The sequence below is a fragment of the Saccopteryx bilineata genome, chromosome 5 (assembly GCF_036850765.1).
Source record: "Saccopteryx bilineata isolate mSacBil1 chromosome 5, mSacBil1_pri_phased_curated, whole genome shotgun sequence".
In the NCBI taxonomy this organism is placed as follows: Eukaryota; Metazoa; Chordata; class Mammalia; order Chiroptera; family Emballonuridae; genus Saccopteryx; species Saccopteryx bilineata.
Window position 1 is genome coordinate 129,608,140 of NC_089494.1, and position 16,697 is coordinate 129,624,836.

At 40.4% G+C, this 16,697-nt stretch overlaps 1 protein-coding gene across 9 annotated transcripts in view; it reads left to right on the top strand.

Annotated features, from left to right (window-relative positions):
* Window positions 1-16,697, top strand: part of PARD3 (par-3 family cell polarity regulator) — a 733,297-nt gene that overhangs the window by 299,717 nt on the left and 416,883 nt on the right. For all 9 annotated transcript variants that reach the window (XM_066281087.1, XM_066281085.1, XM_066281090.1 and 6 more), the window contains exon 4: window positions 7,443-7,621. In XM_066281087.1, the coding sequence (XP_066137184.1) occupies window positions 7,443-7,621 (179 nt within the window). The remainder of the gene's footprint in view (window positions 1-7,442; window positions 7,622-16,697) is intronic.

Consider the following 16,697-nt stretch of genomic DNA (forward strand, 5'->3'; position numbering starts at 1 on the left):
GAAACGGGGAGAGACAGTCAGACAGACTCCCGCATGCGCCCGACCGGGATCCACCCGGCACGCCCACCAGGGGCAACGCTCTGCCCACCAGGGGGCGATGCTCTGCCCATCCTGGGCGTCGCCATGCTGCGACCAGAGCCACTCCAGCGCCTGAGGCAGAGGCCACAGAGCCAACCCCAGCGCCCGGGCCATCCTTGCTCCAATGGAGCCTCAGCTGCGGGAGGGGAAGAGAGAGACAGAGAGGAAAGCGCGGCGGAGGGGTGGAGAAGCAAATGGGCGCTTCTCCTGTGTGCCCTGGCCGGGAATCGAACCCGGGTCCTCCGCACGCTAGGCCGACGCTCTACCGCTGAGCCAACCGGCCAGGGCCAACACTCACTCTTTTTTAAAGCTCGTTTCCTGCCTTGCTTTTTACAAATTTCTATCCAGGATTTTTACCTCAGTAAACAAAATTCTAACACGTACCTTTATAAAAAGGGGTAACATATATCGGAAGGTCGATTTTGACATCCTGACAACAGGATTTTTATCTCCTGGCGTGTGTTAATGACTTGGTTATTCTTACCATGTGAGACATATCTCTGGACATGTATAATTGTCCTTAAGATTTGTGGAAGGAAATGGTCTCCATTTTGCATGGAAGTAATTAGGCTGTTTGCATCCTGTGTTCTAATAGAATGTGTGTAGCTGCATACTGTTTTTAGATTTGATGAAATTCCTTGTTGGCTGATGCCTCTCTTCTTGGGAAAGGTTTTATTTATTGTCTTGAGTGGTTAAAATACTGTGGAAATTACCAGGAGAGTGAAATTAAGAAAAGCAATGGGCAAAGGAATTAGGAGTCTGGGTGAGGCATTTAACAGTTAAAAATGTACCTACAGGCTTGACCTGAGGTGGTGCAGTAGGTAAAAGCATCAACCTGGAATGCTGAGGTCACTGGTTCGAAACCCTGGGCTTGCCTGGTCAAGGCACATATGGGAGTTGATGCTTCCTGCTCCCCCTCCTTCTCTCTCTCTGTCTCCTTTCTCTAACATGAATAAATAAAATCTTAAAAATAATGTACCTATATATCTGCCCTCTCAGTGTTTGCTACAATTCATTATTAGATTTGTGGTTTTGCACTTAATGGAAGGGCCCCCTGCCTGGGGAAGCATATCGATATTGACAGTGAACTAGCAGCCACAGAGAATTTTAAGTATCGTGATGAGAATTTAGGGCTGTTTTCTCTGCTCTTCAAAGGGATGCACACATCAAACAGCCTCTGCCCCCTCAACAGTGCACCCCAGACTGTTTGCGTCAGCCAGCGGCTTCATCATTGAAGCTCCTTGTCTTTGAATTTTCCTTTTAATATTTCAGGGGGTATCCTTTGAAAATCTGTATGTTAAATAAATCAGAATATGATGGGGAAAGAAGTTTTATCGTCGTGTTATTTATTTATTTATTTAATTTTGTGAGAGGCAGAAAGAAAGAGACAGAAACATGGAGCTGCTCCTGTATGTGCCCTGACCAGGGAATCGAACCAGCAACTTTCGTGCTCTGGGGCGATGCTCCAACCAATCGAGCAATATGGCCAGGTCTTAATTTCTTTTAAATTATTGTTTCAGAGAGATGAGGGGGAAGGGAAGCATTCATTCGTTGTTCCAATCAGTTGTGCACTCATTGGCTGCTTCCCGTGTGTGTTCTGACTGGGAATCGAACCTGCAACCTTGTAGTTTGGAGATGACACTCTTAACCAACTGAGCTAACTGGCCAGGGCCGTCATCATCATTGTGGTCTTTTAAATACATTGGTTTTTCTTCAAATTGCGGATTAGGATTTACAGAAATAATGACCACATTACCATATTACCTTGAATAAGAAGCTTCTGTTATTTTCAATACTGTAAGGAGCACACATTTGTCCGATCCCTAGGAATGTAGAAATATTCTTTGACCCCATAAGTGTGAAGAAATTGAAGGGAAAGACTGTATTTACATGTTACGTAGTTCTCCGATACCCAGACATGTCTGCCTTTTTTATGTGTTCTGTGCATCATCATGACATTACGGCTGAGACACCTGGTAGATGAGCCAGGCCCTTGGGTTTCATGATTCATTTTGTTGATTAAGGCCCGACGTTTATGATACTTTTTCTTTAAAACCTAGCTCAGCATGACCTGTGTGGCACACTAGATAAAGTGTCGACCTGGAATGCTGAGGTCATGGGTTCAAATCCCTGGGCTTGCCTGGTCAAGGCACATGCAGGAAGCAACTACTATGAGTTGATATTTCATGCCCCTCTCTCTACCTTTCTCTCTCTCTCTTCTCTCTAAAATCAATAAATAAAATCTAAAAAATACAAACAAAACAAAAACAAAAAACCAGGCTCAACTTGTCAAAGGCCTCTTGTCTCTTGTGGCAAATTCTGCACCATAATCAGTAGCACTGGTGGATGTCTCTCCTCCTGTGTGGCTTGTACAGTTTTCATAACTTGTTGCAAGTTCTGCTGGGATGCAGCTGGGTGAGGGGTCAGGGCCTTAGGGGTATATGAACTTACATGGAATCACACCTACTTCAGCGTGAAGGAGACCTACTGATCCCCTCCGTGCTGCTTCTGGATTCATAGATTCGGGGATGGAGGCCTGCAGAGGCGACTGGACAGAATTTGCAAGTCCAGCCTTGGGGTTCTCCATGGACGGTCAGTCTGTGGGCCCTTGCGAGTCCCAGAGACATTTTCACTGAGACAGGGCCAGTGTTTTCATGGACTCACCAAGATGTGTTTCTTGTCGCTTGGCTTTTCATCTGCATGGGTGATGCTGAGTCCCTGGGGGTGCAATGTGGGCCGCTTCGCAGAGATGGAGGCACGAGTGGCCCATGTGTTCCTTACCCAATATGCACACACCGTTCTTTCTTTTTTTTCTTTTAAGATCTATTTTTATTGCTGTCCTTGATAAAGTTACAAACATGATGACTTTTATTCAGTCCTGACCCCTTGAATACGCATATGAATATTTTGGGTGGCCATGCGAGAGGTGGGCCCCAAGGATATGCGCACATGGAGAAGAGTGGCTATCTTCAGAGAAATGTTTATGGGACAGCTGGAGTTGGAACAGAAGTAGCCATTTTGTAATAGAACACCTTTTTTTTTTTTTATTGGCGAAGACAGAAAAAAACTGGGGTCATCTAGCCTGTGGTGTCTGGGAGAGTTTCTACAAGAATGAATGAAGAAGGAGTCTGTCATGACAAGGCAAACAACTGACAGTATTTGTTGCCAGAGGTAACCATTAAGCCTTCTGGTGAAGATCAGATGTTGCAAAGCTTATATGCTGCTATATGTTGCAAAGCTTGTATTCTGCTGTAAGCATGACAGCTTCCCATCACTTGAATGTCTCTGCTGATTAAATTTGTAGCGATGTTCATATATGTGATTTCCTGATACGGAGAAATGTATCAACATTTGGAAAACTGGCATCATCCAATTACTAATATAGTTGGAATAAATAATATTATACATTGTTTCATGGGTTCAAGATCCATTCAGAGTGTAACATAGACAAGCAGATTTTCATGTTAACAAAAAATGAAGTTTATGTTCCACATTGCAGCTAACTGTTGGGAAATTTGTTTGCCAAGTATTGGTGTGGTATCCAGAAAGAATACTCACAATTAACTAGAAAGATGATTAAAATGCTACTTTTTCTTCCAGCTAAGTGTTTGTATAGTATAAAAAAACAAAACAACTTTGTCATGTTGCAGCAGATTGGGTACAGGAACAGAGATGAGAACCCAGATGTCTTATATTGAACAGTGTAAAGCAGCTCTGTGCCCTCTTAATTTTCGGTTTTATGAAATAGAATGTTCACATAATTCTGTTCTTCACTTGAGCTTGTAATAGTTTTATTTTTAACTTAAAGAAGGAATTAATAGTTAAATGTTTTTTTCATTTTTAAAATTTTTTTTGCCCTGGCCGGTTGGCTCAGCGGTAGAGCGTCGGCCTAGCGTGCGGAGGACCCGGGTTCGATTCCCGGCCAGGGCACACAGGAGAAGCACACATTTGCTTCTCCACCCCTCCGCCGCGCTTTCCTCTCTGTCTCTCTCTTCCCCTCCCGCAGCCAAGGCTCCATTGGAGCAAAGATGGCCCGGGCGCTGGGGATGGCTCTGTGGCCTCTGCCTCAGGCGCTAGAGTGGCTCTGGTCGCAACATGGCGACGCCCAGGATGGGCAGAGCACCGCCCCCTGGTGGGCAGAGTGTTGCCCCATGGTGGGCGTGCCGGGTGGATCCCGGTCGGGCGCATGCGGGAGTCTGTCTGACTGTCTCTCCCTGTTTCCAGCTTCAGAAAAATGAAAAAAAAAAAAAAATTTTTTTTTAATTTATTGATTTTTGGAGAGAGAAAACGTGTCCAGGCTGTTTGTAAAATGAAATAATTGTTTTATTTGTGATATAACCCTTCAAGCTCATTCTATTAATTAAATATTGTTTCGACTGATTGCGATACCATTTGGATATTTATATGGTATGTAATTATATTTTTATTAAAATATATTTTTATTAAAATAATATTGTATATTAAAATTTTTCACTCACATTTATTCATAAAAATTAAATAATAAGATTTTGTTTACTTAAATGAATCATTTTTGTATTTAACATTTTTTAATTTTAATATTTCATCCGGCCCGTGAAAAAGTTTTCTTTCTAATCTGGCCTGGGGGCAAAAACTGTTGGCCACGCCTGGCCTAGGTCTTTCTTTTCTGGGGCATTCTTGATATCTTATATATTGCACTTTATTTAACCAGTAATTTTGTTTTGTTTTGTTTTTTTTCTTTTTTTTTTTTCTGTATTTTTCTGAAGCTGGAAACAGGGAAAGACAGTCAGACAGACTCCCGCATGCGCCCGACCGGGATCCACCCGGCACGCCCACCAGGGGCGACGCTCTGCCCACCAGGGGGCGATGCTCTGCCCATCCTGGGCATCGCCATGTTGCGACCAGAGCCACTCTAGCGCCTGGGGCAGAGGCCAAGGAGCCATCCCCAGCGCCCGGGCCATCTTTGCTCCAATGGAGCCTTGGCTGCGGGAGGGGAAGAGAGAGACAGAGAGGAAGGAGGGGGGGGTGGAGAAGCAAATGGGCGCCTCTCCTGTGTGCCCCGGCCGGGAATCGAACCCGGGTCCCCCCGCACGCCAGGCCGATGCTCTACCGCTGAGCCAACCGGCCAGGGCTTGTTTTGTTTTTTAATGTCTTTTATTTTAACATTTCTGAAATTGGGATGTTTATTGTTTAAATATGTATGTATAGCTAATGTACTTTAAAAAAAAATTTTTTTTATTAAGTGACCTGCATGCGCTGCGACTGGAATCCACTTGGCATGCCTTCTACCAGGCGATGCTCTGTTCATCTGGGGCTGCTGTTCCATTGCTCAGCAAGTGAGCTATTTCAGTGCCTGAGGAGAGTCCATGGAACTATCCTTAGCACCAGCTTGCTTGAACCATTCGAGCCATGGCTGCAGGACAGGGGTGAGAGGGAGAGAGAGAGAAAGAGAAAGAGAGAGAAGCAAGAGTGGGAGGGTTGGAGAAGCAGATGGGCACTTCTTTGTGGGCTCTGACCAGGAATCCATTATTTAAAACCAGTATTATGATTTCTCAGTGTTTATAATTCTACCTTGAAAACAATAAAATCCATCTCTTTTACAAAACTGAGGCCAGTATTTTTTTTTCTTAATTTGCAAGTAGCTTGAAATAAAATGTTTTCCAATGAGTTATTGAATAATAGTGATTGAGCCCCAACCCAGGAAGCTTTGAAGTTTTGGCCAGAAAATCATCCCTGTGCTCCTCTTGTCATCTCTCTGAGCTTTGTTCCTATCTTCAGGGTCACATGGCATTCACTATGACTAATGCCAGGGACATATGAAAAACAAACAGATTTAGATTTCTCCAGGCGAATCATTGATTCCATGTGTTAACTTAAACTTGTGTGTGCGCCTTTGCATAAACTGGATAAATGTGCCTTACACTTTCCATGCGATTGTAAAACCAAGAAGAAATGACAAACCAATAAAAATATAAATTTCCGCCATCCGTGTGCAGGACAGGGCAGCTCTGCTGACTGAGCTGTGGGCTACATAGATTGTAGGCTGCTGTCCTGGGGCCCTGGTTGGGCCGGTTGGATTGGGTTATGCTGCTTGTGGCCCCTGTTCTTCTAGCACATAGAGCTACAAGAAAACCTTGATTTCAAGATCACTAGGATGCCATTAGGCATTTTATTTTGGTGAGAACACATAGTTTACTTTTTAAATTGAATTCTGTTTCTTTCATTAACCTGGACTCTTTCCTGGATTTGACAGTAGGCATGAGTGTAAACATGAGTTCTGTTTTGCCTGGAAATACTTGGCAAGTCGGTAGAGCAAAGGAAGAATTCAGATTATATTTATAGGAATTACTTTTACAGTAATCCCTAAAATGAAAAGGTTGTGTAAAGAGTAGAGCCTCACTGGTGTGTCTTCCACATTGCTCTTTCTGCAGGGAATGCTCCTGGTGCCTGGTCTCCATCCAGAAGGGTCTGCCCACAGTGTCGGGGTCACTCCCATTTATTTTCTGCATTTTTAGTGTCGAGAGTTACAGACACAAGAAGGTTGAATGTGGATTATTTTTGTCTGTTATCAGACAAACAGATTAATCCAAGGATCATGTCCCCTCAGATGCTGGTTCTAATGATCTAATTTGAATCATGTATACAACTTGTGTCTTCTGGGAAATTAAAAAAAAATTTTTTTTAATCTATTATTTATTTTTCATTGAGCAGAGGGGAGGCAGAGACGGATTCCTGCATGCACCCTGCCAGGATCGACCTGGCAAGCTCACTAGGGGGCGATGCTCTACCCCTCTGGGACGTTGCTTTGTTGCTCAGCAACAGAGCCCCCCCTCTCATCAAGGCACATATGAGAAAGCAATCAATGAACAACTGAAGTGCTCCAACTACAAGTTGGTGCTTCTCATCTCTCTCCCTTCCTGTCTGTCTGTCTGCCCCCCCCCCCTTAGAAAAGATAATTAGGATAGTAATGGCACTAGTGGTTATTGTTATCCTCTGTTGAGCATATCCTATGTGTCTGGCGCTGTTTTAAGCATGTTATCTTATTTAGTCCACACAGTACCCTTAGGAAAGAAGTACTGTTTTATTGTCACTTGCGTATGAATGCACCAGAGACAGAACCACACGGGTAACAAGAGGTGCAGCACAAGTTCAAGCACAGGTGGTCTTACCTCAGATCAGGTCCTCCCTCACATAACCATTTCTTTTGCCATCGTATTTTAAAGGAACTCATGGAATGTCTGACTAGAATGCTGACCCATCTTCAATCGTTATTCTGTTCTTTACTCTTTGGGATTTAACTGCTTTTATTCTATTATGTTGTTTTCTGACATTAGTTATCTTTTTAAAAAATATATAACATTTTTATTATTTTTTATATTTTGTAGACATGCCTCTTCATGTCCGACGAAGCAGTGATCCAGCTTTGATTGGCCTCCCAACTTCCGTCAGCGATGGTAATTTTTCCTCGGAAGAGCCATCACGGAAGAACCCCACACGCTGGTCCACCACGGCCGGCTTCCTCAAGCAGAACACGGCGGGCAGCCCCAAAGCCTGTGACCGGAAGGTGACCGCTTTTTCTTTGTGTCTCAGTATCTTCAGGATAGTCTTTCGTTTGTGCTTCTCAACTTTTACCTTAGTGTTCAGATAACTTCTGATTTTATGTTGCCCTTGATTTCCTGATAAAATTCATGCCTTCTTTGGTGTCCATTTATTGGTCCATTTTTTAATAGATAATTAATCTATATGGTTAAAAATGAAACCTTTTTGATGTGAAGGATGTACAAGCAAAGTCCCTGCCTTGTCCCCTGTCCTACTTCTGCTTCTCCTTGTGGAAAACCCCCTCGTTAGCATTCTGCATGTCCGTACAGGGATGTTTTACACATGTATAAGCAGATACTACTATTGGCTCGTGTGGTACATTAAAGAAATTATGGCAGGATGGACTTTAAAGGACGAAAGTGGACTCATTTATTTATAACTACTCAACTGATAATTTAATCTCCCTCCAAAATGGAAATGTCCTCTAGTCTAGAAAGTAAAATTTTCTTCTTTGACCTAGTTTATTCTATTTAATGACCTACTCATTTTAGTCTATTTTTTTAATTTTTTTTTTTGCTTAATGTGCTTTGTTATATATTTCTACAGAACCCTTATCATCTTATTCTGTTAGACCTGTAACCTTTTACCCAATGAACTTTAACCTGTGTTTGTCATTTTTACCACTGAATCTATAAAATAAATTCTCAGTAAACATCTGTTAAGTGAGTTAATAAATATTTTTCAATGTTAGCATAGTGTATACTTTGTGTGTGTGTGTATAAATATATATAGAGTATATATATATATATATTAAAGAATATGGAACTATACTAATCACATCAGTATTAAAGTGAATGTGGCTTAAAATTTGTTTTATTTAGTTGTTGCATCTATGTGAAAATCCTTGTTTTAAATATTTATCTTAACTTGTTTTAAATATTTATGCAAAAATCCTTGTTTTAAATATTTATTTATCTTTATCTTAAATATTTTTCTACAAATTTTTTCACACTAGTTTAAGTAAGGAAAATATTATGTAATATGTAAGTTTAAACTGAAAAGCATATATCAGGAAAAAAACAGTGTATTGGAGTCTGATTTTTTCCATTAGGGCTTGAACCATAAGGCTCACACTTCTGACATTTTATTATACATTCAATGAGGAATTTGGAGTGTTTTCTCACTGTGGTTAGCGTGAAATTTTAGACTTCATTATCATGCAGTAGACTTTCCAAAGAGGCAGAATTCAGTTTATGAATAGACATCATGACATTTAATTTGTATTCAGAATAGACTTAATTTCCATGGAGAGTCACAAATGTATGAATAAGTCCAATTGGCAATTTTAAAAAAATTATTTTTAAAAAGGTTTTAGTGGAGTTGAAGGATAGTGGATGAGAAGCCATTGAGAGTAACCACGTTTCCTTTTAACTCACTTAATGTCTTCGGTGTGCCGTTCCGCTGCGGTTGTAGCAAACTGAAACACAGGAGCTGTTTTAAACCTTAAAGGACTTAATACTAAGAATTTGTTTCTCTAAAAGGGCTTGGTAAGCAGATCCTAGGCTGGGCCTCCTGGCTTTTCTGAACACTGTGGTACGGTACGCTTGGCCCGCCCAGCAAGGAAGAGGGGCCTGCTGGCCTGGGACCTCCCACCTGCCTCTGCCCGCCAAATACTAGCACGCTGTTTCCAGGTGTGCCACCTTACCTGTCGTCACCTATGAAGGTGGGAACTGAACCCAGATATGCCTTGGAAAACTCAGGCCTCCATAGCTATGCTTGCCAGGACCAATAGCCTATGAAAATTCTGTTTCTCAGCCGTCATTAAAATCTTAGGCTGTTGAATCCAGATTGACAGAAAGTAGCCCTGGCTGGATAGCTCACTTGATTAGAGTGTTATCCTGATACACTAGTGTTGTGGGTTTGATTCCCAGTCAGGGCACAGATAAAACTCAACCAGTGAATGCATAAATAAGTGGAACCACAAATCAATATTCTCTCTCTGTCTCTCTCAACCTCTCTCTCAACAACAACAACAACACACACACACACACACACACACACACACACACACACACACACACACACACTGGCAGAATATAATTTGCTTCCAGATCCTTATCTGCTAGGGAGTCTGGGAAATTGACTTGACTCTGGAAGAGGGTTGAGGTGCTTATTGCCAGTGACTGACATCCACCACACTGACATTTTGTTTTACATAGCATGTATCTGTCATTCTAAAACAAATTTTGGGCAACAAAAAGAATAGAACAAGGCCCTGGCCGGTTGGCTCAGCGGTAAGAGCGTCGGCCTGGCGTGTGGGGGACCCGGGTTTGATTCCCGGCCAGGGCATATAGGAGAAGCGCCCATTTGCTTCTCCACCCACCCCCTCCTTGCTCTCTGACTCTCTTTTCCCCTCCTGCAGCCAAGGCTCCATTGGAGCAAAGATGGCCCGGGTGCTGGGGATGGCTCCTTGGCCTCTGCCCCAGGCGCTAGAGTGGCTCTGGTCGGGGCAGAGCATCGCCCCTGGTGGGCGTGCCAGGTGGATCCCGGCCGGGCGCATGCGGGAGTCTGTCTGACTGTCTCTCCCTGTTTCCAGCTTCAGAAAAAAAAAAAGAATAGAACAAAATTAAATTATTCATAACTCCCAAACTCAGTGACAACCATGAACCCTGAGTTGGAAGTCATATTATGTTACCTAGTTGCATGCTGATCATTTCTACATTTTGTTCATAGCATAGGGATTTCCCATGGTGTGCATGTTATTAGAAAATATTTTTTTCCTTTTGTTGAATTTATTGGGGGTGATATTGGTTAATAAAATTATAGAGGTTTCAAATGTACAAGTCTATAGAATACATCTATATCCTTTGGGCCCACTATCAACCAAACTTGAATTTTTTAAAAATAATCTTTGTAACTCTTCTCCAGGCATTTTAGAAATATTTTTACTGAATGCAAAATTATCCATTTAGAGGGTCTATACTGATTTATTTATTTTTATTGTTGGACATTTATACCATTTTCAGTTTTTTTCACACTATAACTATCAGTTATATAACTACCATTTGCTGTGAGGCAAATGGATATAACTTTTTTATTTTAAAAATGGTGATGTATTCCGTAAGCATTTTCCTTATATATAAAGTGGTATTTCATGTAGCCAAATGCCCTTCCTTTCCTGTAAGAAAGGTCTTGATTTATATTTATATCTGAAGATGAAATGACTTCCACATACAGTATACTTAAAAGGTAATATGTCATAAATTTGTCTTTTGAATGATCTTTGGGCTTACTTTTCAAATATCATTTACTAAATGTGCTGTCCAAATTTTAAGCTGTTTATATTTTAGTTAGAGCTTATTAAAATATGTATAAAGGTTGGGGCAAAAGTAGGCTTATAGTTGTGAATATCTGAAAGACAGTTTATTTTTCTATTGTTAATTACTTGTATTATTTTTCATACAGATAACTGTAAATCTGTTTTTGTCCCACCCTGTGTAGCTGGTTAAATGCTGTTTTATTTTCAGTTATGTAAAGACTTCCCATGTGTATGGCTAGTAACTGCAGCCATCGTCGCCATTCACATGCAGGTTCTCATTGAATTCGGACAGTCAAGGAGCAGTGGAGCCAGAAAATGGTGGGACATTCCTTCTTTATTCAAGTCTTTCACCGGCCTACGAGCAAACACGCACAGCTCCCAAAGCCCTGATACATTCTCGGGTTCCACAACCAGGAGAATCTACTCGGTTTCTTCTAGAATCAAAGGCCCCACCAGTGTTAGCGGAGCTCGCAAAAGCCCCTCAGCTCTGGTTCCCCATCTGCACAACTTCTCTCTCTCTGTTCTTTTTTTTTTTTTTTTTTTTTTTTGTATTTTTCTGAAGCTGGAAACGAGGAGAGACAGTCAGACACTCCCGCATGCACCCGACCAGGATCCACCCGGTACGCCCACCAGGGGCGATGCTCTGCCCCTCCGGGGCGTCGCTCTGCCGCGACCAGAGCCACTCTAGCGCCTGGGGCAGAGGCCAAGGAGCCATCCCCAGCGCCCGGGCCATCTTTGCTCCAAAGGAGCCTCAGCTGCGGGAGGGGAAGAGAGAGAGAGGAAGGAGAGGGGGAGGGGTGGAGAAGCAGATGGGCGCTTCTCCTGTGTGCCCTGGCCGGGAATCGAACCTGGGACCTCCACACTCCATGCCGACGCTCTACCTCTGAGCTAACCGGCCAGGGCCTCTCTCTCTCTGTTCTTACTCTGCAAACATGGCTTCCCTCTCTCCCTCTTCTCTCTTTTCAAAACTTTCTGGCAAAACTGGAGGAAAACCTCTCCTCCAGCAAACATTAGCAAGACAATGGCCCTTCCTAAGCAGGAAGGTAATTTGCAATTTCACAGACATATACCTGGCGCTGCCCAGTGCAAACTATAAGCAAGCAAAAAATCATATTTTGCAAATTTATTTGACCAACACCATGTTTTCTTTTTTCCTTTATTTATTTACTTTTAAAGTGTTATTGATTTCCCATCTCCTCTTTCCCCTCTTCCAGTCCTTTTGGTAAATATCAGCTCATTCTCTATATCTAGGGGTCTACTTCTCTTTTATTTATTTGTGTTGTTTGTTTGTTTTTAAGATTCCACATATCAGTGAAACTATGTGGTATTTGTTATTCTCTCTCTTACTTACTTCACTTAGCATAATAGCCTCTAGGTCCAGCCATATTGTCATAAAGCAAGATTTCATTGTTTTTATTGCTGAGTAATATTCTATTGTGTGTGTCTATGTATATCACTTTTTAATCTGTTCATCTGTTTTGAAATTTAGGTCTAGATTGATTGACATCTGGTTGCATCCATATCTTGGCTATTAGTAGGAATGCTACAGTAAACATAAGGGTGCATATATCTTTTTGAATTAGTGCTTCTGTCTTCCTCAGATAAGTATTTAGAAGTAGAAATGCTGGGTCATATGTTTATTCTGCTTTTAATTTTTTTGAGGAAGCTTTCTACTCTTTTCCGGTAGTGGCTACACTATTTTGCATGAGGCTTCCCTTTTCTCCACATCCTCCTCAGTGCTTGTCATTTGTTGATTTATGGATGAGTGCCCTTCAGACAGGGATGAAAGGGTATCTCATTGTGGTTTTAATTTGCATTTCCGTCATGATGAGTGATGTTGAGCATCTTTTATAAGCCTATTGGCCATCAGTATGTCCTCTTGGGGACAGTGTCTATTGTGATCCTCTGTTTTATTTCATTTATCTATTTACTTTATCTATCTATCTATCTATCTATCTATCTATCTATCTAATTTACTTATTTATTTATTTATTTATTTACTAAATTTTATTAATTCCTTGCATATTTTGGATGTTAATCTCTTATCAGATGTGTCACTGGTGACTATATTCTCCCATTCAGTAGTTTTTGTTTTGTTGATGATTTTCTTTACTGTGAAAAATCTTTTTAGTTAAATATAATCTTATTTTTTCCCTTTGGTTGTCTTTGCCTTAGAAGACATATTCAAAAAGATACTGCTAAGGCCCATGTCAAACAGTTTGCCATCTATATTTTCTTTTTACAGTTTTATGTTTTCAGGTCCTACATTTAAGTTTTTAATCCATTTTGAGTTTATGCTTATATATAGTATATGGACATGATTTGGTTTCATTTTTTTGCATGTATATTTCCAGTTTTCCCAACATCACTTATTGAAGAGACTAGCTTTATCCCATTGTAAATTCTTGCCTCCTTTATTGTATATTAATTGACCATGTAAGTGATGGTTTATTTCTGGGCTCTCTGTTTTGTTCCCTTTTATCTATATATTTGTTTTCATGCCAGTACCATACTTTTTTGATTATTGTAGTTTTGCTTTACAGTTTGATATCAGAGAACAAAATACTTCCCACTTTGTTCTTTCTCAAGGGTTGTTTGGCTCTTTCTGGGTCTTTTGTGTTTCCATATACATTTGAGGATTATTTCTCCTTAGTCTGAGAAGAATGTCATTGCTATTTTAATAGAGATTGCATTTAATGTGTATATTGCTTTAGGTAGTAAGGACACTTTAACAATATTAATCCTTTCAATTCACAAGCAAAACATAATTCTTCCATTTATTTGTATCTCCTCAGATTTCTTTCCCCAGTGTGTTACAATTTTCAGAGTACAGGGCTTTTATGTATTTTATTAAATTTATTCCTTGGTGGTTTATGTTTTTTAGTGCAGTTGTAAATGTGATTGTTTTCTTAATTTTTCCTTTAATTGTTCATTATTGGTATTTAGAAATGCAACAGATTTTGTGTATGTTGATCTGTGTCCTGCGACTTTACTGACTTCTTTATTAACTCTAATAATTTCTTTTTGTGGCATATAGGGTTTTTCATGTATAGTCTCATGTCATCTGCAAATAATGAGAACTTTACTTTCTCCTTTCTGATTTAGGTGCCTTTTATGTTTTTCTTGTCTTATTGCTATGGTTTGACTTTGTAAATTTTGATATTCAGAAAGGATGCTTGGAGGAAGCATGTGTGTTGATCAGTTTTGAATGTATTTCTGTTGAGTCTGCTGGTGTTTACCAATGCTGGATAATTTTAATATGTTATAATTCTTTATTAGTGTGTACTTTAGGTTTTTGGTACAAAAACATGGAAACAAATTAGTACAAGGTTGGTTCAGAGTCTTTAGATTTGTTGGTCTATAATGGTTAAAATAAGTTGACATTCTGACATAATTCATGTACATAGTTAAGTGGTTTCTGTTCTTCCAAGTTGAACGAGCAAAACAAGCAGTTTTAGAATAATGTCACTCCCTGGTTTTGGAATTAGGGTAAAATGAGCTTGAGAGTCTTCCCTTCTATTGAATTTTTTTTGAATAGTTTGAGAAGGATAGGTGTTCTTATTTGAATGTCTGGTAAAATTCACCAGTGAAACCATCTAGTCTAGCCAACATTATCTACATACCCCCAACCCCCCAAGTAATAAAATAATAGAATAATGTCACCAATGAATGAAAGTTTCTGATCTCTGAACAAGAACGTTTCATTCTTATATATTAGAATGCCACCATGTTGAATTCTGTTCTGTGGTTCAAAACAGCAGACAAGAGGTAGAGTTTTCTCAGTTAAGATAGTGGCAGCATCTCATTTCACTATTAAGTTTAGAGGACAACGCACACAGATTTTGATACTGTTATGCCAGGTCAGAGCTCAGAGAGACCAAAAGTTCTGTGGGCTTCTGGATTTCATAAATTCTTATACTTGGAAATGAAGTGTATCTGCTTTCATATCATAGCTTTTTTTAGTGTTCTTTGGACTATTTACTCATTTCTGTTTTTCTGCATTTTGTGGCTAACTTATTCATCTCTTTCAAAGTGTTTTGCTTGTACTATATCTAGAACGTTTCTTGCTAGGAGATGTATTTTCATTTGACATCTTACATGAGCTTATTAGTATTTCATCTTGGGAAATGAGTATTTCAATCAATGTTAATACTTAAGTTATTTTGTCACCTCTTTTAAGTAATCTTTATTAGATTAGTGTTCCTGCAAATATAGAGTCCAAGTAATATATGAACAGTATTTGATTCATTCCATCAAAAATAACATAATGAGGCACTTATTATGATCAGCCTGCTGTGAAGTTCCAAGGATGAAATCTGTGTCATTTTATTGTGCAGTAGTTATAAGCCACTGTTCTTTTTACAGAAATAGAGTTCTTGCTTTTGTATGCTAAATTTGGCAATGCCTCCCAAAAAGGAACATATGTAGATTTAGCATAAAAATATATTTTGACTAATTTCCAGGAGAGATTCATAGCTGATTAGGTTGACGTGATTAATTTTTTTTAAAAATTAATTTGACTGTTTCTGACTTTCTGGGATTATTATTTCTGTTTGATTAGTTGTTTGGCATTTCTGGTATCTTTCCAACACCCCTGATACATGCAGACTTTTGGAAGTGATACTGTCTTAAATATGTCTTTATCATCTCTTTTTCCTTTCAATTAGAACAGTTGTGTGATTTTTCATCTAACTTTAGAAAATTATTTTAATAAACATTTTTTGTAGTAAATTTTAAGATTTCCAAAACTAATTATTTTTCTGGTAATAAGACTGTTTGTTCTTTGCATTTATAAATAATCAAAAAATATAAGGAATCATATTAGTAATTTGGAATCTTGAAGATGAGTGATATTGTGGTAAAGTACCAAAGAATTGCAAAAATTAATATTTTAAGAGGAAGAGTCAGGTTTCTTTTCCTCTCCTTTCTGTAGAGAGTGAGGGGAGAGGAATGTGAAAGTTTCCTGGCTTGCAGAGACATACTGTGTAGGAAACCCCCTTTTACTAGGAAGCTTAAAGGTCATTTTATAATTTGGGCTAAGCATACAGAAAGATTTTATAAATATGATTTTTATACTTGTGTGTGATTTGTACCAGCTCAGGATGGACGACAGCACTGTGTTGTAAATAGATTTTGTGTAGGGTTTTGAGTGGAAGCCGAGAGGAAACTTGGATTCCCTCCCTTCCTGCGCTCCTGTGAGGAAGAGGATAAACACCTAGCAGGAGAAGGGAAAAAGAGTAAGCAAGCCCTTTCCCGCTTATTCTTTCTTTCTTTCTTTTCTTTTTTTCTGTATTTTTCTTAAGCCGCAAACGGGGAGAGACAGTCAGACAGACTCCCTCATGCGTCCGACCATGATCCACCTGGCACACCCACCAGGGGGCGACGCTCTGCCCACCAGGGGGCGTCGCTCTGTTGCGACCAGAGCCACTCTAGTGCCTGGGGCAGAGGCCGAGGAGCCATCCCCAGCGCCCGGGCCATCTTTGCTCCAGTGGAGCCTCGGCTGTGGGAGGGGAAGAGAGAGAAAGAAAGGAAGGAGAGGGGGAGGGGTGGAGAAGCAGATGGGCGCTTCTCCTGTGTGCCCTGGCCGGGAATCGAACCCGGGACTTCTGCACGCCAGGCCGACGCTCTACCACTGAGCCAACCAGCCAGGGCCTATTCTTTCTTTAATGGTCCATTTACAAACACTTATCCCCTGGTGCTGTAGGCTCCCCCTCCCATCCTGAAAACATGTGATTAATGTAGATACCTCTAAACAAAGTGATGGCAGATGAACACTAAAGGA